This window comes from Equus quagga, chromosome 6 (assembly GCF_021613505.1).
Source record: "Equus quagga isolate Etosha38 chromosome 6, UCLA_HA_Equagga_1.0, whole genome shotgun sequence".
Classification (NCBI taxonomy): domain Eukaryota; kingdom Metazoa; phylum Chordata; class Mammalia; order Perissodactyla; family Equidae; genus Equus; species Equus quagga.
In genome coordinates, this window is record NC_060272.1 from 104,800,360 (window position 1) to 104,824,543 (window position 24,184).

Below are 24,184 nucleotides of genomic sequence, written 5' to 3' on the forward strand. Positions count from 1 at the left end.
TAATCATTTATTCTCCACACTGAATAATTGAACAAAATGTTTCTCAGAAAATAATTAATTTCATGGCTCCTGAATTCTCATACCTGTTTCATAATTAAGGAGGAGGAATAAATGATTGAGAAGGCGCCTTCTTGCACCTGATTTCTTTAGTGTAAGATAGCTTCCCTCATTGTGAAGATGAACGAGGGATGACGCAGGGCTTGGATTTAGACATTTCGTTGGTGAGGAATACCTCATTTTCTTGTCAAGGTAGCATTATAGGCTTTGCAAAATTCCAGCTCCCAATTCCTGACTTAAAGAGACGTTTTCAGAGTTTAGTGCAGAGCACATAGGCAAAAAGATACAATTCTGTAATATTCCGTAAGTGGACCCCATTAAGTAGCAGTTGTCGTTTTTCCTAATCCAGAGGTGTACTTTGCAGAGGTTGCCACAAAAACATTACTGTTTGTGTTTTTCGTACTAATGTTCATATTCTACATTTCTTTGTGATTTAAAGCCAGTGGCCCAGATTTGAGCTTCTGGCTTGCAATTAACAGATTCCCGCCATGGTGTAAGATTGTTACATCATCACAGGCAGAGAAAGATAATAATTGAGTGATAATGAGAATGCCTTTATTTTTATGTTCGTCTGTACAGAGCAAGAACCTGTCATAATGTTTTTCATGGTACTTCCAACTGTACATGATCTCTAGATTGGCTCTCTACTTCCAAACCCTTGCCTTCAGGTTTGCTAAGAGCATTTTATTCTTTCTATTTCATGCATTCGCTCAACAATATTAACTGAACACTTACTCTGAGCTTGCAGTGTGCTAGATGCTGGGGGAGAGGGTACAATGGTGAGGAAGAGCATGCTTTAATCAGAGAGAGACAGATATTAATCAAATATGCACCTAAATATATAATTATAAACTGTGGTGAATGCTGTGAAGGAAGACTGGGAGTCAAATCGGGGATGGGGCCTGATTTCTTGGCCAACAATAGATACCAAAGTGACTCCAGTCTGACTGGTGGATATCTCTGGGCGTCTCCCATTCTCACATGATTGAATGTACAGAATTCTGACTTTGTGATCAGCCCTCTACCTCTTTTCGGTCATGCTTTCAGGGTGAAAGCCTGAAAGTGCTCCCTGCCCTCAGCAGGACTAAGGGGGACAGGCTGTGTTTCCTTCCTGGGCCGTCTTGATGGGAGAAATGGCATAAAGAAGGAAAAAAACACACTAGGCCCCTTCCTGGTCCTTCCTGAAAACTGTCTCTTTCACCAGGCTTTGAGACTTAGTCAAAGTGAATTACCCAATTCCAGATGCACCTTTATTCAAGTGCAAAGACAATGGGTGCTTTCAAAAGCTGATTACTTGATGCTTTGGGTTCTCTGTAGTTCTCCCCTCCATTAGAGTGAATGATTGAGAGTTGCTTGTTCCAGCCTCTGTCAGGGAAGGAAACTACCTCCAGAAGCTTAAAAATTCTATGCATCCCTTTCAGTATTTTCCCATAGAATGGACTATTATGCTGTTCCTATCTGCAGTTGTTTTTTGTTTGTTTGTTTGTTTTAATTAAGTAAGGCACCAATGAATCTTTGTTTTGAGAAAACCTTTACCCAGTGGACTAAAAGCATTGAGGTGGGAGCAACATATGTAGGACAGCTAAGCCTCAGAGAAGTCTAAGAACTATGCTGTTCAACATGAGTATGGTTGACCTTGTAATTTAATTGGGAAAGGGTTACTTTTTACTTTGTGTTAAACTAGTGTATGATTTTTTTTTTTTTAAATTGCCCCAGTGTAAGAGAGAAGGCCATTTTCTTTCATGGAGAGCTTATTGTGTTGACTTGTTGTTGGTGAATAATAGAGTGGGTTTCCTGTAACCTGTCATGACCTTGTTTAATTTTTCTCTTCTCAACATTAGAGCCATTTCTATGAAGTGTACATTTATAAATCATTCTGAAACTTCTCGTTCTCAGCCTGGTCTTCCATTAATGCCCTTCAAATGGAAGAAAAAGAAGTAAACCATATGTATCTACTTAAGTGTTAGAGGGGGCATAATATTTCAAGGATTGAAATATCTAATTATGTGAAACCCGTCTCTGCAGGGTGATGGCGTGAATGCGCTATTATGTGCACTTAGCATGACCTTGAGGTCTCGGTCCTCTGCCGTGATTATTCTCTAACATCTCCTGGGTAAATACAGGATAAAAAAGGGTATGGGGCTACGTAAAGCTATCAGGATGTGTACAAGTAGGATTGAACATGCTAAATTAGAAAATCGGACCCCTGTCTAAATCATGTTAGCACACCACCTTTTAAATTCATGCTGCATAAGAAAGCAGATCCTACTGATTTGCTCTTCTTCCCTTGTAAGATATTTCATTAAAAGCTCTACTACGTTGGCCGTCAGTCTCTTGATCTGTGAGAAGGTGAGAGGAACAGTACCCACATCGTGGATTTGTTGTGAGGATTACATGGGAAAGTTTGTCGAAAGCATTTAGAACACTCCATGGCACCTAGTAAGTGCTCAGTAAATATTAGCTATTTTATCGAGCAATTCTGTGGTATAAATGTAGCCTCAGGATTGTTGAAATGTGGTTATAGGTTTTTTGGAAAATAAAATCTTGTTTTTTCCCCTTATTGTGTATTCCCTGGGGTGTTGAGCAAATAAATGGCCACCATTTTTTTCTAGTTGGGGATCCATTAGATATTATTAGGTAGGATGTCCTTTAGGACAATGACAGGTTCTTTGACTATTGAGGCAGCAGTGGGAGAGGAGGATTTGTTATTTCTGGTAGACTCTGCTTACCTCTCCCTCCCAAGCTCCTACGAAGAGAATTTTCTGGTTATGTGGCCTCAGGTGGTTCCTGGTGATAATAAGGTATTTCTTGCAGGGCTTTACAGTATATTTTTCCTTAAGCTGTGACTCGAAGCCCTTGCCACCCTTCCCAGCCTACAGCTTCGAAGTCTAGTCATTTCAAGGGTTCAGCTTCTCAAGCTGTTGACTTCAGGCCAAAAATAAATATTTTATTCCCTTTTCCAAATCTTTCAGTGAGGTGTATACCAGCAGAACTATGCCCTTGTTATTTATTTGTGACATTTCCTGGAAACCCACGATACCAGTGGGAACATCCTCAGACACCCATGGGGGAAAGCTGTGCCAGCTATCTTCTTCATCGTGGTGTTTGGTTTTCTTTATGAAAGTTCTTTTTTTTTCTCTCTCTCTCTCATCAACCACTATTGTAAGTAAATCTTAGAACCGGGATGTTCTGGAGGGAGAAACTTTCTCGCATAGTTTATTGATCAATATAGTGGTAGGAAATGTGCTTTTATCCTTTTTTTAGCTATCAAAACATCAGAAAAGCCTCTTGGTAGAATTTTCAATGAAAAGAGCGTTAAAGGCAAAGTAATAATATTGCTGAAACATTTGTTTTAAATTCGAGTTACTCTCTGATTCATCTTAGTTCTTTTGTCCGTTTTCCCCAGAGATCATGTAATTTATTACAACTCCTCCAGAAGGAGATTTCCCTAGGTAAAAGAAAGGTCTAAGGTAATTCTGGGCATTTGAGTATAGCCTGTTGTAAGAGTGGATGAACACAATGCCACAATGATTAGATTTATTTGATTACTTCAGTGTCAAAATGGGTGAAGCCAGAGGTTTGGATCAAAGTCTTGCTTAACTGGATTGACCAGTTACTTGACTCAAAATGTAAGAATTGGTTTTCTCTGCAAGGCACAACCGAAGTAATATGCAATTGCCTGTTAATTTGATATTCTTGGGTATTTTTTATGGCCTGATCACCTATCTTAATGCTCAAAGGTCCACTTAAATGGCAGTAAAAATAACCCAAGTGGTTTCTGAAAGCTTAGGTTTCCATCCAAGCAGAATGAGTCTTTAAGATGCCAGCACATTTGAATGTTATTTCAGCATATTATAACAAATAATGGGACAAATAATGCTGTGGGACAAAATGCATTCACTTGATTATATAGATTGTAAAATATTTGGTATAAAACTATTTCTTTCCAACATGAGGCTGTTTGTGGCCTATAGTGTGGTAATCTCTACTAAAGTGCCCCACTGAAGTCTATTTTCTTGAGTTCAGCTTACGCAGGATTTTCATGTTTAGGGGATTCCTTTGACTCCTCACCTCTGCCATTAATTCTTTTATATAGCTTCTGCAGGGAAGATGGGTAGCCAGGCACATAACTTTGTTCGTGAACATTCCTAAATGGAAGGTATAAATTGACACTGGCCTTGGAGATTGGGAACCCGAGTTGTCTCTAGTCATGAGTAATTTGTTTCATATCCCCTTCCGTGACCAGGCTAATTACACTCCTCCCTCCCTCCATGAGCATAATTAGTTCCAAACTTTTTGCAGGTGAGAAGTAGCCAGTACAAAGTTCCTTCAAGCCTGATTAATGGATGCACTGCGGTGTTTTGTTTGTTTGTTTGTTTTAATCAATGGCAGTAAGCTCAGGCATCAGTGGTAATATTGATAGGATGTGTTTGCAGTCCCACAGTATGGATAACTGTATGCGAAACTTCCTCAGGCAGTGTGAGACGTGCTATCTTCGGCCACATCAGCACCAGGCCATTTCACCAGGTGCTCAGAAACAGGCCAAGGTTACCTCAAGTGGGAGCACCAATCACAATCAGTTGGGAGTTAATCTTGAGCCAAAAAAAGGGGAAAATGTTTGTTGGTGGGGAGAGGAGAGGATAAAGCACCAGTTTGATGTGAGAACATGGATTTATGAAGCACACCAGAGACCGTCACCAAACTGGAAGAATCTAGAGCATGAAGGAAGAATATGACATGTTCTGCCATAGAGTAGACTGCCACCTGGCTTCTGCCTCATATAATGTAGCCTAACTGGGTGTAAGCTCAGGGCATGTGAAAGAAGTCTCATAGAGCAGTTCTAAGAGGCATTATGTGTGTGTTCTTAACTATTTTATGACTTGCAAATATATTGGCACCTAATTACAATAATAATAATAATTCATTGAGCATATGCTAATGGAAAAGCATTGTTCTTGGTGATTGCATTCATTCATTCACCAAATATTTATTTAGTGCATTTTATGTGCTGGGCACCCTTTTAACCCTGACCTCATAACCTTATGAAGCAGTTTTCAGACAGTGCTACAGCCAATCTTATATAGTCATAAAATAGCCCTTGGACTATCATTGATCCTTTTACGTTGCGGAGACTGATGTTTGCGGTATATGTTACATGTCACATTGGATTGCACGTATTGAAAGAGTGAACCAGCCCTGCAGCAGACTTAGGAGATAGGCACTGTTACTGTCCCTGCTTTACAGGAGAGGGAACCAAGACACAGAGAACATTTGCCAAAGATCACACAGCTAAGGTCTCTTGCACTTAGTGACAGAGCTGGGATTCAAATGCAGGTCATCTAATTCCAGAACCAAGTTTTTTAAATCTAATATTACATTGCCTCTCGAATTTGATGCCTAATGGAATTTTTAAAATTAGTTTAGAGGATTTTAAGTAATGGAAGGGCCTGATTAGGAGGCAGTTTTCAGATAACACTCTAGCTAGTCTATAACATATTCATGGAAGAGTTGTCCTTTAGAATAGTTTTGATTCTATTATTTGTGGTCCTTCAGGCTTTTTAATGTACTATTCATTGAAATGGTGATCCACTTCTACTTGCTAGATATTGGAAATTGGCTTATTCATTGTCTCATTTGATTTTCTTTGCTGGCCAAATTTGTAGCTTATTTCTGATTTGTATGGAAAGAATGGCGGGATTAATTGACTTCCTCCCATTAATTAAAACAGTGGTCTGAGTATAGTGCCTGAGAATTCCAAAAATGGAAACTTCAGGGGCTGGTAGTGGGGATGGTTTCTTTTCTGAGCTGAGGGACTCTGCCATTGTTTCCTGTTTCCCTAGCCTACACGTAGGGCCTGGCGCTTTTCGAAGCCAGTCACTCCTTTTGAGCTTGTAAACATTTTCACTTTGGGGTGGCATAAATGGAAAATCAAATTCTTGGGAAATCATAACCAAAGGGAGTATTTCATCTCCTGCTCTTTGATAAAAGCTACATTTTTGAAGACCTATGCTTTGGCATACATACATACATGTATTTTTTGTAAGAAAATTATAAAAGAACTTCAAAAATCACAAACATTTATGAGAACTGCTTTTCTTCGGTATGGACAAAAGGCTAGATTTTAAACATTAAACGTTTTCTATAAAAGCTATTTTGTCAAGAGACAATTGAGTTATTTTCATAGAAAGCAAAAATGTATTATACGATCAATGCCTTAAATAAACAAAGTGGAGTTAATATTGATTCTGTATCATTATATATATTTTTAATTAACTAAAGGGCCCAGGGGAGGAAAGCTCATTTTCTTTAATGTCTTGATAAAGGAAATGACTAAAGTTTTTTTTTTTTCCTCATCGTACTGCTCAGAAGTAGTGTAGGTTTCCAGCAGTAACTTTAAAATAAGGTATTCTGTAAAGGTGTTGTTAAGTATTTCACTTGTCAAAGAGGCTGTTACAAGTGTAAAAAATTTTAGACTATTTGTATATATTATAGATGAGACTCTCTTGGGTATGTACAAAATGTGACATAATCTTAGCTTTTCATTTAGGCTGTCTCTGAGACGCATCTAGAGATTAATGGACTAAGATAGTGGAATATTCAAAAAATGGCAGATGACAGAATTTTTCATGAGATCACAGTATCTGCACCAAATTTCCCCACATACGCACTGTGGAAATGCTATATATTATGAAAGCTAATTAGGTAGAAGGAAAAACATTCGGAGAAGTCACAGAATTTTGTATCCTTTTGTATTTTTATGACCCAAGAGTGGTCCAGAGTTTATTCCTGATGGACAGTTTTCAAAAACTTGCCGAGGGAATGGGAAAGTAGAACTGATTATGTCAGGATTTGTCTTCAAAGTGCCAAACATGAGAAGAACATTTCAGATTCTGACCTCTCTCTAGATGCTGCCATGTCTTAAGCTCTTTGGGTCCTGGAAGATGCAAATCTCTAGTGTGCTGCTGTTGATTCACATCTGGATTTAAATAACTCTCTGCAAGTTGCTAATAAAATATATACTTTGTCTTAGATAGTGAAGAGAAATAAAAATCAAAGGCATTTGTACTAAATCTTTGTTAGATGATCCTAAGTAGTAATGAAGTACTGTCATACCCCAGAGTAACCATGAAACCCTTGCTATACCCATCTTCTTGGTTTACACATAACATTTGACATTGGTGTTTTACAGAAGGCTGAAGAGAACGCAGAGGGAGGAGAGTCTGCCCTGGGACCAGATGGAGAGGTAAGGGAGTTTGGACCCATCTCTACTGTCTTCTGCTGAATGAGTCCCTGCCGTACTTTGTAGCACCGGTCTCTGTGTATACTAATTTTATTTTTACTCAGCTATTCATTTTTAAGTAAAAACAGTACATTAGCATAGTAGGAAATTAGAATAGTATAAAAGGGATACACTGAGAAGTAATCTCCTTCCATCTCAGACTGGCAATCAACTGATGTTAAGCTTCTTGTGTACCATTCCAGAATTTTCTATGCACATATAAGCATATGTTTATGAATACATAGAATGTGTAAAACTCTTAAGTGATTCTGTAATTACATTTTCCCAGTAAATGATACTGAAGCATAAAATATGAACCAGTTTCCTTAGTTTATTACTAATTTGGAATTATAAAACTCCCTAAGCCAAACAATTTACATATTTGGTTACCTTATTTTTTGACATTTCTATAGGCTTACAATATAGCTTCTATTTGTAGATTCATCAGCATATTCCTAAATTTTATTTCCTAGTATTTCCAATATTCTCCAGAATCATGAGAATACAGTTATTTATTTATTGGATTTTATTTTCTTCTCTGAAAACTCAAAGTTCTCTGCCCGTGGTTCACGTGAGGAGGCACACCCCCAGAGCAGGATGGGAAGCGAGTTTGTTTCCAGCCGCCTTCTCCTCTCACAGATTCTGATAAAGCTGCTTGGAGGATTGGGGTGGGCGGAGGGTTGCCTCTTCCCATTCTAGAATCACTGTGCGTGCGAGACATATTGTGAATTGAACAGCCCGGATGCAGAAAAAAGGCAGAAACCACTATTCTATGCAGAAACCTCTTGAACAATAAACGTTGCTTAACCACTATAATCCATCACAAGGAGAGAAAGGATCGGGATAAATGTCTAATGTGTAAGAAACTCTCAGTGGGCTGTTATGGGGGAAGAATACTGTATATTAGAGCACTTAGAAACGGCTCTAATTTGTAAGAGCCCAGCCTCACCTGAGCACGCCTCACGCGGCTCTGTCATTAACCAGCACACAGGGAACGATTTAATGTGTTAGTGCGACTGTGCGCTGCTCTCTGATTATCTCTTGGGAGAATTAGCTACTGATCTTGGGCTGATGACATACACCTTTTTTTTTCTTTTAATCTTAACACATGTGTGTTCTGTTTGCCGAAGTTGGCAAAGTGGACATCTTGCTCAGTTTGTTTTGAAGTACTGTTCTTATTACACTCTGCTGTGCTCTTTCAGTGCTTTTGCCAAAGTTCTAATTCCGGCTACCGTGCTTCCCAGTTTTCTTTGAGGCATGACATAAGCAATAAAACAAGCTGTATGATAATAGTTCAAGATAATGGAATATGATTTTTCCAAGAGAGATGATAGCAAATGGTAGATTTCCTTCTGTGTTGCGTGAATGTATAGATGACCTTTTACATTAATGAGGAAGAAATGTCATCTTGCATGCAAAGTAATGGTATTCACAACCCTTGCTTTAGCACACATAAAAGAAAAAAAAAGACTATCTGGAGTAAGCCTTTTCTTTTTTTAAAGGTTATTTTTGTGGATAATCGCTAATATATTGTTTCTTATTCTGACAGTGCTTTTTTGAGGAAGAAGTGGGGCAGAACCAATTTTTTTTTGGTCATTTCCTATAAGATATAGAAGATAACCTACAGTATACTGTTTTCCTATCATTTTTATTTAACTCCAATTAAGAATAATTTAGGAAAAATTCTTTGGAATAAATGAATTGTCTAAACATTGGATTTTATTACTTTTAAGGAGATAGATAACTTGGATTAGTCACAAATCAAGCATTTCCAAACAAACCTCTTGCCTGATGGTCTGCTCCCAGAAGTACAGTCACCCTGTAATCAGTAGCATTCATTTGCATAGGATTACTCCATTTTCAGGCCTTTTAAAACAATTTGTTCTCTGAAGTGGGTTAAACAGAGCCTCTGCGATTTCATTTATTGTCTTAATTCTCTGAGCAAGCCATTTTTCATTGAGAGTGTAATAATGAACTTCACCTCCATCTTGGTCTGTTCACCAGGTTTCACAAATCAGAGCTTTTTGCTTTGTCACACTCCCATGTTCCCATGGTTGGGCTGGATACCTGGTGGTTTGGTTTTGATAAAAGCTCTGGAGAAGCCAAACCAGCCACTAATGAGATGACGCAAGTTACAGTACCTTTGCCTTTTCCCGTTTGCAATAGTCATTATCTGGGAGGTATTTTTGAGGGGCTGGGGGTTCTAAGTTGCAAACAACAAAAATCAACTCTGCCTGATTTAAATAAGAAGAGAATGTACTCATAGGATATTGGGTAATTCATCAGATCTTCAGGAAGACTGGAGACCTTGACTGGAGGCTACACCCAGTATTTCACTGTACAACTGGTCAGTGTGGATGTGGCTGACACTGGAAGTAGGCAGGAGCTTGGCACGGCCAATACCACGGCACTGGCACTGCTGCCAGCGTGGTCTGTCCTCCCACCAGTGTGTCTGTTGGTCCCTGCTTCCTTGAACTTCTAGCTCCTGGTTCAGAGCCTCAGTGAGTACATACGGTCGGTGGAGCTGAGGTCTTATGCTGATGCCTTAGCTGCAAGAGAGGCTGGTCTTTTCAGTTTCTTAATAGGAGGTGGCCTCGCATTTTCCACCAAGACTCACTAGGTGGTGAAACTTCCAATCACGGAAGAAGGTTTCAGATGCTGGGTAGCCTATAGGCTGAGACACAATCCAGCACAGAATTGGGAGAACGTCTTAACACCAAGTGGTGATGTGTTTTTTTCTCCTTTCTAGCCAATAGATGAGAGCAGTCAGATGAGTGACCTTCCTGTCAAGGTGACTCACACAGAAACCGGCAAGGTCCTGTTCGGACCAGAAGCACCCAAAGCAAGTCAGCTGGACGCCTGGTTGGAAATGAATCCTGGGTAGGGCATTAAAGCAGAAATTATTGGTGTTCTTTGGCATTTTAGATTTTTCTTGTCCTTGTAAAATGTTGAAACTAAAACAGCATTTAGATTTTTGTGGTCCTTGTAAAATCTTGGACCTAAATCGACACAGCCTTTGCTGAAATGGTTAAAGTTATTACCTGCGTTTGTCATTTGTACATAGAATGTGCTAGTTAAGTTGTGCATGTATATATTGTTTTGTAATTTAAAGGACTGAGCCCCTCTTCTTCCCCACTCCTTTTCCTGTAGTTATGAAGTGGCCCCTAGATCCGACAGCGAAGAGAGTGATTCTGATTATGAGGAAGAGGTATGTATGTATCTCTGTTTGGAGTCTATTGGTTGGAAAGTTCATGGGGGAGGCCCCTGTGTCCTTCTATCACTGCCTCCTCCAGTGTTGGCCTTCAGGTGACGACTGGGACTGAGGGTTTGTCACAGCTTTGATGGCCCATGCTTAGTGGTATAGTGACTTCTTGGAGGCTCCTGGCCAATGGGGAAACCTGACGAATTCTAAGTTTATTTGGAACCAAGAAAAGAGAAGCTGGCATTAAATCGGAGATGGTGGAAAGAAAGATCTTTTGAGGACAATTGAAGATGGATTACTTTGGGAAAGGCAATCCCATGCCTCCAAGTGGTTTATCCTGAGAGTTAGCTGCCTGAAAATTTCTGCAGTCCTTTAGGCCTTTGAGTCCATTTGAAGTTTCAAGTCTGGAAACTTAGACAAAAAGGGCCACATGGCCTTGGTTTAATGAATTTATTGATCCTCTTGGTTTCTCTTTAAATGTGATCCTGTTTAAATTCCTTGATATACTTGTTACTCAAAGAGAAGCACATTTCTCAGTCTCTTGGAAGGAATATTGAATATATCTAGAACCTGAAATGGTAATCTTGGATACTTTTAATAGAAATTAAGGAATAATAAAGGTGTTTTTTAGGTTAACTGTGAAATGCTTAATAATTACCAATAGAAGGATTAAAAGAAGATTTTTACCTCCTTTATTAGTTGCTAGTACATAGTCATTAAATCTGAGGCTTACCGGTATAGAGGAATCTTGGTTCCAAGAGTGCCATGGTGTAGATGCCATGGACCAGGCAAAGCAGCCTGACTGATAATAGCTCACCAGAATTTTAAGACATTTGTTATTTTCTTCTATTTTGTGGACCTATATTTTCTAAATTAATCTACCATGAACACTTACTGCCTTTGTAAAGAGGAAAAATAATAAAAGTTATGTTTAAAAAAAGCACACCGTTAAAAAAGAAGTACTTTGGGGAGCATGTTATTTTTTTTTTACAGGCTACTCTTTCTCTGAGATACATGAAGGTTACAAAATCCATTTTTAAAATGTTTCCTGTTTACTCGGATGAATGGGCCCGTAAACGATCAGTTGGAAGAAGCTTCTCTTTGAATAGGAGAGTCAGGGAGGGACAGGGACGAGACAATCTAGGCAGCTTAACATGTAGATGCCAACCTGAGAGTGACAAGCGCAGACAGCTCTAGACAGCCAGGAATAGAATGAACTCTGACCTGGGGGTCTGGAGACCCCCGGTCCTTGTCTGTGTCTGCTGCTGATGTGGGAGGTAAAGTCCCCTCTCAGCACCTCATTCCTCACCTGGAAGGTGAAGGAGCTGTACTGATCCTCAGCTCACCGCCTGCGTCTCAGTCATCTGTTATCATAGGTCTGAGTTTCAGCATTAATAGCATCTCAGTTCATATTTTTCCATTCAAGAGTTATGGGGAAGCATTATTCTCTTTAAAGCTAATCTTAAAGGAAAGTGTACTAGATTATCTTTCAACATCAGTGGTTAGTAGTGGACATAATGAATACTTAGTGAAGTTTTCAAACAAATCAGCAGAACATAGCGCACAGTCGAGAAGTGGGGAGGTAATGAATCCTTTGGCAAGTTACTGATAGTTTTAATCTAAATATTCAGAAGTGTGTGATGTGAAGTAGCCCCAGAAAGCAGTGTGTTTACAGGCTCCACTCCCTCTGTGTAAACACATGTGGGACCATCAAAGGCTCATGGGCGTTATCAGAGAGAGCATTTTTATGAGAGAGAGGATGCTAAGATCTCTAAAATCTGGCTTTGTAGAGAAGGCTAGAGAATGTCACTAAGTGAGAGCAGATATATTCTAGAGGACTCTGACAACCAAACAATGATACATATTCACCTTTCTGGCATGATTTTCACATATTTATTCTTGAGAGCAAGAGTTCTAGGGGACCCTCCGAGGGTTCCTTTCGTTCTCTCACTGAGCGATTGAAACAGCAATGGAAAGGTGTATTGCCTGCTTTAAGTAAGTGTTAAATTTACTTCCTCCCTTCATTGTGTTTACTCTATTTGTGAATTTGAATACTATTTAATCTCTTTTCAGAAAATGCCAGTTAATAGCGATTCCCTTAGTAAAATGGAATCTCCCCCGTATCTTTGTCCCTTCCCCAGGATGAGGAAGAAGAGTCCAGTCGCCAAGAAACCGAAGAGAAAATACTTCTGGATCCAAACAGTGAAGAAGTTTCTGAGAAGGATGCTAAGCAGATCATTGAGTGCGTATCTCTCAGGGTTCTCCCTGGCAAATGCATTGCGTGAGGATTACGCCGTACGGATTTTCTTTTAGAGAATTTGGTTTAAGGAAGGAGGCTGACTTCATGCCCACACTCCACTCGAGACGATGCCATCAGAGGTCACCACTGAGCTCCTGGCCCCCATGCCCGAGGGCTTCGGGTTGATCCTCTTCTTCCTTCTGTCCTCTTCTCCATCCTGAATCCCCACCTCCAGGTCGGGCTCACTCCTGGGCTTCCCATCTTCAGTTCAGTCCCAAATTGAACCGATTAAACTTGCCCCTCTAGCTGGCTCCATCGCTGCCTTTCCTACCTCCCTTAATGGCATCAACATTCACCCGGAAACCTAAGTGAGAAACGTCGTTGCTTCCTCTGTCCTTGTTGCCATAGCCGTTCAGCCACCAGCTCCCGCCCAGACTACCAGACATCTTTGGAACCCGCTCCCCTTGCCCATTCTGGCTGCCTGGCTCCCCTCCTCCCTCCCTTCGTCCTCTGTAGCTGTGGTCTACACAGCTCTTCGCTTGTACAACTCTAATAATAAAAGAAAATTGTTGTGAAACAATATGCAAAATAGAACATTTTAAACTAATGAGTTTTTTTTAAAAAACTAGAAATAGACATTCTAATATTTTCTCCTTTTATTGCAGGGCTGTGTGACCCACTTTAGGAACCTTTGTTTTATCAGTCTGCCTCTCCTCCTCCACTAAAGGTTTTAAGAACCCGTCGGTGGCTCCTCATTTTCCTGTAGAATAAAACACTAGTTTTTTAATAAGGCACAGAAAGTGGATGACTACCTTTCCTCCTTCCTATCTCTTCAATGTCATGTTTGGTCCTCTCTCACCTGTCCTTCAAGCTTTAGACGGTGTTCTATGGATAGGATTTATCTTTGTGTCCTGAGAACGTAGGACAGCTTCTCCAGCAAAGTGTTAGCCTACAGGTATACGATCCTTAGCCAGCCCTGGTGGTCTAGTGGTTAAAATTTGATGATGTCACTGCCAGGGCCCGGGTTCATTTCCCAGTCGGAGAACCACACCACCCATCTGTTGCTTGTCATATTGTAGCAGCTGCATGTTGCTGTGATGCTGAAAGCTATGCCACCGTATTTCAGATACCAGCAGGATCACCCATGGTGGACAGGTTGCAGCAGAACTTCCAGACTAACACAGACTAGGAAGAAGGACCTAGCCACCCACTTCCCAAAAATTGCCCATGAAAACCAGCTCTGCTCCACACACGGTCACTGGGAGTCAGAATCGACTCAACAGCACTAACAGCAAATACAGTTCATGCTTATGTTAGTCATTTGAGGTCAAGCGGGCCTGCATTCAAATTCTGACTCCATTGCTTCTATGTGACCTAGGCAAATTAATTGACCTCTCGGAGCCTGAAGTGCTTCACATGTATAAAATGGGGATGATAATAGTAATGTTTACTTTACTTACTTTCTGTGAGGATTACAGATAATCTATTTTAACTGCAAGGCATGAAGTAGGTGATGAGCAAGCCATACCTATTGCAGCTGTTTTAGGCTCTCCATTCATGCACCAAATTATCTGTGCCTGACTCTCCACCTTCTCTGTCTCAGGACAGCCAAGCAAGACGTGGATGATGAATACAGCATGCAGTACAGTGCCAGGGGCTCCCAGTCCTACTACACCGTGGCTCACGCCATCTCTGAGAGGGTGGAGAAGCAGTCTGCCCTGCTCATCAATGGCACTCTGAAGCATTATCAGGTAATTGGCGTGGTTTGTGTTTTCTTGGCAAGTCACAGCCTTTTACCTAATTTTGATTGGAGTATGTCATGCACTTGTTGATTGCTTAAGAGGTTTGATGAAGGGGAGGCATTTTTAGGTCACATTGCTTGTAATATTGACCTTCCCTCCATTGTGCCTGTAATTCTGCTTTTACAGCTCTTCTGTTTCACCGTCTTGACTAGGGCATCTCCGCTTTCTGTCTTATGGTTTTGGGTTGAATTGTATTGTAAGAAGTCCTGTCTTAACATTTGGAACTGTTTCATTGTGGATCTCTTTAAAATGGAAAACCCAGCACGTTCCATGAGTTTAGGGAACATCCATGCCTCATCTTGAAGTAAATGAAGTATTCATCCAAAAATTTCAGTGGTGGCTCTAGTTTAATGCTGTGGATTCAGCCACCTAGGAGTCACTATCTACAATGTTTATGCTTTTTTTCAAAGGCGTGATAAAGTAGCGAGCATCTATGCTTTGGTGAAAACTAGGCTGTAAATATAACAGACGTTTTGTTTGACCTGTCTGGAATGAGGTCGGCTCCCACCTTCTACCTCCTTCCGCCTTACAGTATTTCCCAAAGTGTGTTCCTTGGAACATTTGTCCCATGAGATGTCCCTTAAAAGGAAAAAGAAAAATAGGTTCTGTGGTCAGATAAATTTGGGAAATACTCTCGACAGTAACTAGGATTACCATGCAAATTACTGTACAATTTACTATTCCAGCTTTAGATACTTATGAGAGTGAGTAGGGACCCTTGTTATTGATAGTAGGCATAGCTTAGGACTATCTCAAGCCAGCCAGACGTGTGGGCCCCCTAGCAGTGGCCTCTCTAGGTGATCCATGCTGTACGTCAGCACATTCATGACTCTGCAAATATAAATATGTAACCCACAATTGCACATCAGTGTCCTGATGTTAAAGTTAAATAACTTTAACTTTGTATTTCCCAAATTTCTTTGGCCACCAAGCCTTATTTTCATATATCGCCTATTAACAATCTGTAAAACTAGTGTCTTTTAGAATATACTTAGGAAGTATATGCTTTAGGCCAACAGTTCTCAAAACTTTTTGGACTCGAGTCTCCTCTCTCTTAAAACTTGGCACTGTATTTGCTGCCCTTGCATGGGGCTAAAGGACACAAGCACAACTGCTGTAGTACTGCCTTGATGTGTGTTAAAGTGCCAGCCATTTTTACACACTGTTGCTTTTGCATCATCAGTGCTAACGTCAACACAATATAAAAGCCAAATAAGGCCTTAGTGTTTTTGTGAAAATCGTTTTGACCTTGTGGATCTCAAAAGGTCTTGGGGACCCTCAGACGTCCCTTGAGAAACACTGCTCTGTAGTAAGGTCACCATCCTACTTTGATGAGGTTCAGAGTGGTTTCATCTTATTTGGCCTAGCTGACAGAGATGTTAAGTCATAGTTTGTTTCAATAAACTTTTGTATGTCTATACAGGGAAGATCCATTTTTTGGATTATTCGTAAATAACTTAATGCCACATTGATTTCCTCCTGCCATCCAACACCTTTGTAAGCAATCTTCATCACTGCCTTTTCAAACCCATCTCCTCCTGCTCCCACATATGAATTGTATGCCTCTCTCCTTCTACTGGGCTGCTGTAGGTTCCCTGGACGTGCCTTACTCGTGCCCCTTCTGGGTTTTGCCTCATAAATTTCCTTCTTCCTTGACTCTGACCACCTATATCTGCCTGATGAGATTCTTTCCATTTCTCACAAACCAGTTCAAACTGGCTCAAAGCCTTCCTGGATCACTCTGTACATGAGTAAGCTTTCTATCTTCTTGCTCCTGGAGAAGTTTTTATATCATTAATAGTTATTTAACCTTGACATAGCTGAGGCCTTCCTGCTGCTTCCGGGAAAGCCACATAAGCTTATGTCGGTAGCCAACTCCTCCCATTCCACAGTCCAGGAAAGTCCAAATCACTTTCCACAATTTTTGTGAATTCCTAGTCTCCTCAGCTGCCAGTTTCTGCTTCTGTTTTCTCTGGGATTAACACAGATGCAAAATTCAGCCCCTTTGCCGATTTTCATTTAAAAGAAATTCACTAGCACTGGATGTCCAACTGTTTCTAGCATTTAGTTGACTGTCTTAAAGGTCCTGGTGGTCTTTGGGTCATGATGTGAGCATGCAGCTCCTCCTACCCACCACTTATGGTTCCCAGTCATTTCCTTGCTTCCCCTCGCTGTCTTTTGCCTACTCTTTCAGCGGCTCTTCCCGTTTCTTTCCTTATCCCTTGGTGGTGTTGGCATTTTGCAAAACCCTTTAGGATGACTTGGAGTCGTGCACGGTACAGAGGACTCCAAGTGGCTTATGAAAGTATTTCTTCAAACCATTGCAGTGCTCTCCCTAAGAAGAACTCTGGTGAATACAATTTTGTATGTATGGCATGGCACTGTCAGCTACCTCTTGGCACATGTGTACATGTGAATGGCTTATTTTCTCCTCTTTGACTGCAAGCTTCTGAAGGGAGGCATGCGTCTTACACACCTAGGTATCCGTCTATTATAGCTCCTTGCACGGCCCTTTGCACAGAATAATCATTTAATGTATATTTCAAATAAATCACTCACTTGGTTGTTACATAGAACAAATTAAAATTAACATTTCCCGAAGCATAACTTCATTAGCAAGATAAATTGACTTTAGCTAATATATATATATATATATATATATATATTGATCCTACCATTTAAACCCAGCACCAGTGGTAGGATGGTGGAAGGGAATTGGTGGTTGGGAGAGGGAGGTTTAACAATTTTGTATTTTCACCCATCCTTTCTTGTACTTAGCACGGGGAATCCAAGGCTGCGTCTCTGGTGCAGTTGCTTTTGTGCTTTAAAAATATGTTGACCATGTTTCCAGGCCGTTAGCTGCCGGTGTGCTGCCCTTGGGGAGTGCCCACGGTGCAAAGTTTCCATGTGCTGCCTGGGAAGTTTCCCTCCACCAGGAAATGACTCCTGTGGGCCCCGCAGCGTGCCCCTGGTTCCCTGGTCCCCCTGCTTCCTCACTGAGGGGATCCCACCCTGGGGGGAGGCTCTTCATCACCACCAAGGCTGTTTCGAATATTCTGTGATCTGCGCGCCAAACCCATCTTCTGGTTCGTCGGTCTTGAATCCTCATATCGCCTTTTTGTTCGTGGAGTGGTTGGAATGGGTTTGGGTTTGGGTTTCCTTCATTTGTAATAATTCTAGAATGTCATATACTGTGAAATGCTAAGTAGGGATGAGCTGCAAAGCTGCTTAAATCCCCCCAGTGTGCTGCAGCCCATCGTTTCTAAATCTGATTAACACTCAGCACCTGCCAAGCAGCAGGGACGATTACAGGCTTGTATTTTAAATTCTTTTTTGTGTTGGTGCTTCCCCCACTTTCCTGCTGTGGGGAATCCAACATATAGCGCAGAGGAGTTAAGAAGTCACAGCCTCACTTGAGTTGTATTAGTATTAATTACCTGTGCAGATCTTGGATAATTGAAGCAATTACTCTTCATTTCAGCTCCAGGGCCTGGAATGGATGGTTTCCCTGTATAATAACAATTTGAACGGAATCTTAGCTGATGAAATGGGGCTAGGAAAGACCATACAGACCATTGCACTCATCACTTATCTGATGGAGCACAAAAGACTCAATGGCCCCTATCTCATCATTGTTCCCCTTTCGTAAGTAAAGTCATTTATTCCGCAGTTATCTTTCCGTGCGTTGTAGATTGCCCTATTAGTAGCTTGTCCTTGTTTTTCATTTAAGGCAGAACTGTAGCATATAGTGGGATTACTAAAAGCATGTAATCTGGACTTCAGTTTTCATTCCCCACCCTTTCCCCTCTCCCTGCCCCCACCCCCAGGCTTTTTGATTGGCTGTTAAACATGAGATGAAATGATTTTCTCAGCCATTAGCATTGTGTCTACACAGCCTGCACATTGCACAGTGGGTCTTATTTGTCGTCACTCCTTAAGTGGCTCACGAAGGAGGAAGGTCTTGATTTTTTTTTTTTAAGATTTCTTTGATTTTTCCTTGTTCCATTTCCAAAAGGTTACATATATTCAAAAGATTATAGATTCTTAAATCTTCCTTTATTGTATCGTTTAAAGCAGAACCTAAGTCAGAATCCTAACTCTGAATTTTGCATTGAACTGCCCTCAGGATGTACAATTTGTTTTCAGTGGTTTTGCTGCTTCATAAGGATGGTCTGTGCTCGTGCGTGGTCCTTTGTCTGTCTGTAGCGGATGCTCCTGAGCGAAGGCACACCTGTTCACACTGCCCTTGCTGGAGTGTGGTGTCTCTGGCTGTGGCTGTTAGGTTGTAGATTTACTCACTAAAACCTTCTTATAGATCCTGGCGCTAATACAAACTCGGACCTCAAGAAAAAGCAAGGATTCCATTTTAGTATTTTCTTCACATTTTGTCTAAAAGAGAGCTATTTGCAGACCTTTTAATCTCTAGCTGAATCCATAGTATTTAGACATCCATTGCATTTTATCTACGTTTTTGAATATATATTTTGCTTTTTAGCTATATTTTGCATGTTCTGACATATATTAGGGTGACACTTCCAGGAATTTTACAAAAAAACATTCAATATTTCTTCCCCTGCTCCCTCTTGACAGATTTATTTAATGTTTTCATGTGCTTTTGTAATTTCTTTTTCCTAACTCAACTTTTCTCTGAACTTACATGGCTGTTTCTATAGACTCCCCAAATCACCCTGGCAATTGCTCTTTTTCAATGCCATATTAAAATTTAAGGGTTTTTTGCCCTCTGTATTTATGCATTCTTTAACTTTTTTCCTAGGAGACTTTTTATGACCCCACAACCAAACTTGTCATAGTTTGTAGCAGCTTATTTTTTAACTTATCTCTTATTTCCACACCTTTAAAATAAATGTGTAGTTGAGATATTTTATATTCTCCATCTTTTTTCAAGGTGAGGCCTGAGAATGAATAAGAATACCTTTTTTAACCACTGACTTTTATACAAATGTCTTTTATTCTGTATGTTTTTGTTGTTGTTCTGTAGGACGCTATCAAACTGGACATATGAATTTGACAAATGGGCTCCTTCTGTGGTGAAAATTTCTTACAAGGTTTGGAATGCTGTATTTATATATAAATGTGGGAAAGCAAAAAATAGGCCCTCTTTTCTTCATTCCATATGCACATCTGTGAACTGTATTTGGTTGTAAAGTTTTGTCATGTACATCATGTACTAAACAGTGAGAGTTAATCATCCCAAGAAGATTACTGTAATAAACCATAATTACTTTCAGATAGTGAAATGCAGAAGAAAATTGTTAATTATCATATTGCGAGGTTTCTGATGAGAGTAATACAAATGACAAATATCGCACATTCTGCGGGCTGCCGACTGGCTCACTGTTGGCTGCTGCCAGGCCCACTGTTCCTGCAAAGTTAGGCAATTACCCAGGGCCCGGGCTGCCTGCTGTACGCTGCTGTAGAAATGGAGCCTTTCAGCAGAGCAGCGGGTTCTCTGCTACCTCGAGGTCGCCATAATTTCCTTTTCTCTCTCTCCCCTCCTTCAGTTTTCAGTGGGGAAGTCTCTCTATAAGGGTCTGAAAAGTATCCAGATGTGTGCGATTTCGCCAACCATTTTCTTCATGGATAATGGATCCGTATGTGATAATGCATATACATGCACTCTTCAGCCCCGTGTCTGGGCTCCATTAAGGTGTGAATAGTGGGAAATAATGCACACATACTTCCATTGAGTAATATACATCTTTTTTTCTTTCCATGCAGGGCACCCCTGCCATGCGTCGCTCCCTTGTCCCCCAGCTCCGGAGTGGCAAATTCAACGTCCTCCTGACTACTTACGAGTACATTATAAAAGACAAGCACATTCTTGCAAAGGTATGTTAAAAAAAGTTCTTTTATCTCTAATTCTGGACCATCGAGCTGGAGTGTAAAGTATTCCCCAAATTATACTCACTAGGTATAATTTGATCGCTAGATGGCTTGTCTTTCTTTCTCTCTTTTTATTTTTTTTAAAAAATGAGATATATTTTGGTCATGGGTTTTAATTTTATTCATGCTAGTTTTTTTGTGGGTTTTTTTTTTTGGTGTATGTCATTGATCCTGGGACTCTTTCCTATCCTCTCATAGTTAATGAGTTTACCTCTCTTGAAAAACTCACCTGGGCTCCTTCTGCAACTCTTCTTCTCTCCAATAGCCCTGAACGTGATTGTGGAAGAAATAATTGTTTTTGTTGCCCTGGGTTATTGTCAGCGGTGCAACTTCATTCCTCTTGTGGCTTTGTCTCTCCAAAGACGAGTGGGCAGCCCTCCATATGGCCATCTCCATATGAAATTTATCCGAGCTGCAGCTCTTCTGTTATCCCTATTTTAGGTTTTTCCTGGTAAAATAATGGGCTCTTATTGTTCGATTTACTCTGGGCTGTTTCTGTGCCTATTTATTTGGAGCTGGGAAAGATGATTTTTCTACCTGCAACCTGCATGTTTCCTAAGTTGTATGTCCTAAGTTGTCCTTTAGCTGTAAAGTGGAATTTTTTTCCCCATTTATGTCATCTTGCCTCCTCATATATTCATGTAGAATGATGTGAGTAGTTTCTTTCATGGAGCAAATATGAAAACTTAATTTTTTTTTCCTTTGGTAATTTCTTTTACCCTGTGGTGTGTTGAAAGCACTATAATCTGAAACTAAGTTGTGCCCAGAATTGAACAGAATCCGTATTTCTGGGGTTTGTTCTGTCTCTGCATTAAACCTTTGCTCTGGGAACTGAGAGTTCCCTTCATGGCATCATAGGAAGTAACATCAAGGAAATGTGTTCCCAGGGGAAGTTTCATCATTAAGGTGGCACTGGCAGCAATGCTGTGTTCCTCATACTTGGAGATGAATTTGGCAGTGTCAAAAATGACGTGTTTTCAGTATTACTATGGGAATGCATGTGTATGTTTGAGATCCTTTAAGAAAACTCAGATCATGTCTGCTGCATATGTATTTCAAAACTCGTCGGAGACGCCTGGTAGTGAGATGTATTGCTTTGATTTGTTACTGGAGAGATGAAGATATAGAAAGGGGTAGTAATTATCTTCCAAGTGGAAGACCTCATTCATAGTCGGCGCGATAGCAAAATCTAAGGCCTCTGATTCCTTATTATTTCATAAGCTAAATTAGGCAGGAAAGTAGATTTACAAGATTTGTTTCAATACATTTTATCTTCTGGCCTCTTTTGATGCTATTGGTAAGTTTGGGACTTTAATTATTCCTAAACACTTTTCTTAGAGGTGGTGGAGGAAGGAAAAAAGACAAGACTCTGGTATTTTACCTGAATATTGCAGACTAACTAATGATTTCATGCCTTTTCCCTGACTTTACTGGTGCTTTGAGTGAAGAAGGCAAGGACTATATAGAACACTCAGCTCGTCTCCGTCCTCTCTAGGAGCTCTGCAGTAGGATCCGGGGACATCTGAGCACCAGATGCTTTTCTTGGCCATTGCCACTGTTTTGTAGGGAATGAATAGGCTTAGTGGAACATTCCTCATTGTTCTCACTTTAAGACACTGAGAACAATGACCTGGAAGAGGGCTGAAGGGTAATGTATGAGAGGAAGGGGACTGCGTGTGGACTTAGGAAGAAAGATGGTGTTATTTGGTCATTCTTTACTTTTGAAGTGATAGTCATGCTGGGGGAGTATATTGTGTTTAGTTCTGAAGTTTTGGCATAAATAGAGGAATGATGTTATAGTATTGCCTTCTCTCCCAGTGAGTATAGCCTTTCATTTTAGATATCTTAAAGCAGGGGACTAGACCTGGCGGGTGAGGACCTGGCAGGTAAAGAAATACACATGAACTGAGAGAGTCCAGGTTGCCACATCTTCTGATTTTTTAAAAGAAGCTGGATGTCTAGATTTTTATATGAAATATTCCAACTTTTAAATGTTAGCAACTAGTTTAAATTAAAAACAAAACATTGAGCCAAACCCTAAAGGTAGTGGTCAGTCGATGTAATAGAAAAGAAGGCACGAAGCCAAGAGTCTCTCAATTATAGGTACCTGCTAATGCCTCTTGGAAAAATTGGCCATTAATTTCTGCTTCAAGTGGAGAGCTATATTCTGTACTTACTATGTGCAGAGGTAGCATGACCATTAAATCTGAGATAGCTATCATAGCATTAATAGAAGGAGTATTGGCTGGGGAGACACAGGATCTGGTCCTGGCCCAACGATTTCATTCTGGGCCCGAATTTCCCTCTTGATGAAAGAGTGACTTGTAATCCTATGGGCCCCTAAGGAACACTGTTGCTTTAACATTCCATTATTACATGATATATTATGTGATCTCTCAGGTATGGGAATAGACTGTGTGTTGAGATTCTTTTATCCTAAGGAATATCACGCCGTATTATGCACCAAGTGTGGGTTCTTTGGTTTTCCACATCACCCCTTGCCTGTTGGAAATCGTTGGACTTTGCCTTGCTCACCACGTGTTGGTCCTTCCTCTTGGGTGACAGATCCGGTGGAAATACATGATAGTGGACGAAGGCCACCGGATGAAGAATCACCACTGCAAGCTGACTCAAGTCCTCAACACTCACTACGTGGCCCCCAGGAGGATCCTCTTGACTGGGACCCCACTGCAGAATAAGCTCCCGGAGCTCTGGGCCCTCCTCAACTTCCTCCTCCCCACAATTTTTAAGAGCTGCAGCACGTTCGAACAGTGGTTTAATGCTCCGTTTGCCATGACTGGAGAAAGGGTACTGGTGTAACTTTTGTTTTTTCTACTGCGTGACAATGAAATGAAATGAAAGGACCTAAAGCTGAGACCTAGAGGGCCGCAGAAAACCCACACGGTGCTTTACAGTGTTGCTTACTTTATGAAGCTTGTCATGGATGGATATGTTCTCATTCCAGGGTTATTTCCCCATCCTAATCAAATGGGTCTAGTGATGGGTCTAGGATCCTAGGATCTAGGATCTAGATGGAACTAGGATCTAAGGCATCCTAAATCCTTTGTCTTTCACCAACCTGTTAACCAGGCCACCAGACAATGTTCCCGACGGGTGGAGTGCTATGGGCCACAGGGAGGATGAATGTAGAGATCTTTGTTGAATCAATTTAACCAGATCAGTTCAATCAACTGAATACAAACCTTAAAACAAGTATTTCCTTGTTACAAATTTAGGTTTCCCTTTAAACTATTTCCACATAAAGAGTTTGTGTGTTTACACTAATTTTCTGTACACATTTTTGCAGATTTTAGTGTGAGCCTCAGTTTTGTGTGTACATCACTACTCCTCAAATCCTGGAGTAGCCATTTTCAAATTTCTTATTATCATCCCTTCCACTACGTAGCTTCTCTTATAGCTCATTTATGAAAGGGAGACATGGGCCATTGCAAGAAAAGAAATGGGTACCTGTCCTTTTGATTAGTGGTTTCTTAAGTATAAAAATAAAAAGTCTCTTAGAATCCTTTAGGGAAATTTATGTTGGAACTATTTGGCCCTTTAATTTTGAGATACGTTATAGGTACATTTGCCTTTTGTCAGTAATTAATTGGCTTGCCCATTTGCAGAAAGTAATGTCAATCAACTCTGCCCCCTAGAGGTCAATAGAGGAAGGTGAAAGAGAAAGCAGAGGATGTCTAAGA

The 24,184-nt window shown here is 40.6% G+C and overlaps 1 protein-coding gene across 1 annotated transcript in view; it reads left to right on the forward strand.

The window, feature by feature from the left end:
* SMARCA2 (SWI/SNF related, matrix associated, actin dependent regulator of chromatin, subfamily a, member 2) overlaps positions 1 to 24,184 on the forward strand; it is a 164,357-nt gene that overhangs the window by 42,915 nt on the left and 97,258 nt on the right. Inside the window, exons 11-19 of the mRNA XM_046665065.1 lie at positions 7,247 to 7,300; positions 10,086 to 10,216; positions 10,487 to 10,544; positions 12,680 to 12,780; positions 14,381 to 14,528; positions 18,061 to 18,224; positions 19,579 to 19,645; positions 20,319 to 20,429; positions 23,049 to 23,291. Of these exons, the coding sequence (XP_046521021.1) occupies positions 7,247 to 7,300; positions 10,086 to 10,216; positions 10,487 to 10,544; positions 12,680 to 12,780; positions 14,381 to 14,528; positions 18,061 to 18,224; positions 19,579 to 19,645; positions 20,319 to 20,429; positions 23,049 to 23,291 (1,077 nt within the window). The remainder of the gene's footprint in view (positions 1 to 7,246; positions 7,301 to 10,085; positions 10,217 to 10,486; positions 10,545 to 12,679; positions 12,781 to 14,380; positions 14,529 to 18,060; positions 18,225 to 19,578; positions 19,646 to 20,318; positions 20,430 to 23,048; positions 23,292 to 24,184) is intronic.